The sequence below is a fragment of the Cariama cristata genome, unplaced genomic scaffold (assembly GCF_000690535.1).
Source record: "Cariama cristata isolate BGI_N322 unplaced genomic scaffold, ASM69053v1 scaffold13323, whole genome shotgun sequence".
Taxonomy (NCBI): domain Eukaryota; kingdom Metazoa; phylum Chordata; class Aves; order Cariamiformes; family Cariamidae; genus Cariama; species Cariama cristata.
Window position 1 is genome coordinate 4,314 of NW_009608998.1, and position 2,920 is coordinate 7,233.

At 48.2% G+C, this 2,920-nt stretch overlaps 1 protein-coding gene across 1 annotated transcript in view; it reads right to left on the reverse strand.

The window, feature by feature from the left end:
- CHMP6 (charged multivesicular body protein 6) overlaps nt 1-2,341 on the reverse strand; it is a gene marked incomplete at its 5' end in the record, with an annotated part of 3,868 nt that extends 1,527 nt beyond the window's left edge. Inside the window, 5 exons of the mRNA XM_009697366.1 lie at nt 290-344; nt 1,005-1,085; nt 1,358-1,423; nt 1,543-1,629; nt 2,254-2,341. Of these exons, the coding sequence (XP_009695668.1) occupies nt 290-344; nt 1,005-1,085; nt 1,358-1,423; nt 1,543-1,629; nt 2,254-2,341 (377 nt within the window). The remainder of the gene's footprint in view (nt 1-289; nt 345-1,004; nt 1,086-1,357; nt 1,424-1,542; nt 1,630-2,253) is intronic.
- Nucleotides 2,342-2,920: the final 579 nt, after the last annotated feature.

A 2,920-nucleotide genomic window follows, 5' to 3' on the forward strand; every position in this document is an offset into this window, starting at 1 on the left:
AGTACAGAGCGTGCCTCAAGAACATCCGATGGAACAAAAAGGAACTCTTCGAGAGGAATGACTAGATGCTGACTGGACAAAGAGACTAGAGCCTTGGGTCCTCCTACAGTTGTCAGAGCCACGCGAGGGAAGCTTGCATAGCCCAGATCAGCCGGGCTTTAAATCAGGAAGTTTGTAGTTCCTTCACATTTGCTAGGACAATACTTACAACAGGAGAGGGTCTCAGACTACTGCATGGAACCGAGAAGTACGAGAAGCCAAAGCTGCAGAGCAGACAGAGAAAGCGTACCTGGGATCTTTTCTGGGAGTGGCTCAGAAGGAACTTCTGGAAGCTCCATCTGTTCCTGCAAGAACATTAAAGACAACACATGACACACGCCCCATGTACCAGGCGGCAGCCGCAGACTCCTGCACCAGAGTTTTGTGTAAAGACTGTCTGGGAACAGAGTAATAATGTCAGAGATTTCACATACAAACCGACATCTGCCTCCAGAACTGCAGGAAGGGTTCTGGGATTCAGTACTGCCCAGTAAATGAGTACAAGGCTTTTTTTTATTTTACTATTAAATGAGACTTAATAGGGCCCTGCATTGACTCCGAGTCTCCTCAAAGCAATGCTAGTTGCAGAGCGTCTCCACCTCAGTCTCCACTGGCTGCACATCTCCTACAGCGCAGCCAAACCGGGGCAGTGTTTGACAGAGCCACAGGCACCAGAGGTGGGTGGGGATGGTAACGTACACCGAGTGCTGCTATCTGAGCACCATCCTGGACTTTTAAGATCTTCATCTGGTGAAGTGGAATAGATATCCAGTATGAACAGAGATCAACTGACTGTAACAGACAACAAACAACGTACAATCCTTAAAAGCATCCCCTTTTTAAACGGCCCCTGTGTGGGGAGCGATTAGCTTGATCTTTGATGGCACAACAATTGGGCACAAACAAGTATAACTGAGATCTCCTGAAATGTGGATTTAAAGCAATTACAAGAACATCAGTCCTACCTGAGTAATTGCGTTTAATTCTTCTAGAATGGCATCTTCATCTTCCTCAGTCAGGCTGCCAGCCAGTAGCTCATCTATTTGCTATGAAAGAGAGGAAAAGACATATTCCAGTCAACAACAGCGTAGCAGAAGCAGCTCTATGGCTTGTAGCGGGGTACAGGCACAGGGGAGAACAACGTGAACATGGGGTGAAGGGGTACTCAGAAAAACTAACAGAGCTAATTTTTCTGCAGGTAGCTGAGATTTAATTCCCAATCCCATTGGCTCTTAAGGCTGGGAATACAGCGCACATCAGAGAAACTCTGTATGGCAGGCAGCGTCTGTTCACAGCAACTCATGCAAACAGTACATACCCTCTGGTACTCCACAGCATCTTGGGTTTCACCTATTATTCTTTCTACCTCTTCTATTGACATAACCTGAAGAAAGGAGCCAAAAGTCCATGCATGAGTGAGGTCTGCAGGGAGACAGCTACCAACAGCCAGGACTCTGTCTAGTCCAAGGCAAAAGCGTGCTCAGCTGACTTGGTCACACACACCTGGTGCATTTTGTTCAGACACTCATTGCCTATTTTCAGGCCCTCAATGACCTTCATTTCAATCTGGGTGAATTCAATATCCTGGACCTGAAACAGAAAGGCAAAGGGGAAGCATCACAGGCTGTCACATTCCCATCGTTAGCCAGATACAGACCGCCAAGATCCTCAGAGACACTGCACGGAGAAATCAATCAAGGGCCCTTTCTCTAGCAAACAGAGAATTAAGTTATCCCAGTAATAAGAAACATGCGCACAAAAAGCCTTGACACAGGCAGCTGCAAAAGCATATCCAAACGCCTTTTAACTGATTTTCTAGCTGACAGTCTAAGCTGAGGCCACAGTTCCCACGGCCACCCTGGAACACACACATCCGTTCTGAAATCAAGGTACCGAGGCAAGCCCGAGGAAGTTTCTACAGCAGCTGCCCGCACTGTGACTAAAGTTTCCCTAATTTACAAAACATGTATTTAACACGTAACCTGTGCTACAGACTCAGAACATACTCACTGCCTGGTTCTTTTGGGAAGACTCACGGTACACGTGTGACTTCAGAGACATCTGCCCTTCGCACAGAGGACTAAACCCCCGTCAGGACTTGCCAGTTAAATGCAGTTCCACGCAATCAAAAGCAACACCCACCCCAGGAAGGAGACTTATACCAAGCGCACCCGGCAGACCACTCGCAGCCAACAGCAGCTGATCCTTGCTTACCATCCGCTCCAAGTTGCTGATTTGGTTTTCCGTTTTATCTAGAAGTTGCTCTTGGTAACGCTTCTTCTTTAGCAAGAGCATGGCTTTGCTGAAGGAAAACAGGAGGAGGAAAACTCAGCACAAATGAAAGCAAATAAGCCTAAAAGAATCACATCAAAGCCATATTTGTTCTGTGCTTTTTTCCAAAAGAGGATAAAACCACATGCAAATTAAATGACAACTCCGAACTGCTCCTGTGAGGAATAAGGATGAGCAAATTAATCAGAAAACGTGCTAATCTGGGGCCTGAAAATTTAGGTATATTTGCTGCGGATTAGGAGTTCACTGGGCCAGCTGTGCTGCAGCAAGGCAAAACGAAGGCTTTGCCACAAAAGGCTTACGATACACGCTCAAAGCGAGATGTAAGAGACGGCCACCGACAGGCCTCCATCCACGCCACTGGCGCTCGGTGCCAAAGAAAGAGAAACACTTTTCGAGCTGTTTTCACGCCGCCCGCGGCACCCAGGCAGCCTCTCCCGGTTCTCAGCGTACAGCTTTGAAGTTCCTCCCTCAAGCAGGATCTGTACCCATCCCCACAGCCCACCGGTACCCGGGATTCCCTAACTTCTCCTTCCCAGGACAAGGCCCCTCTATTTCGCACCGACGCCCCCCGCTCCGCACCCCCCGG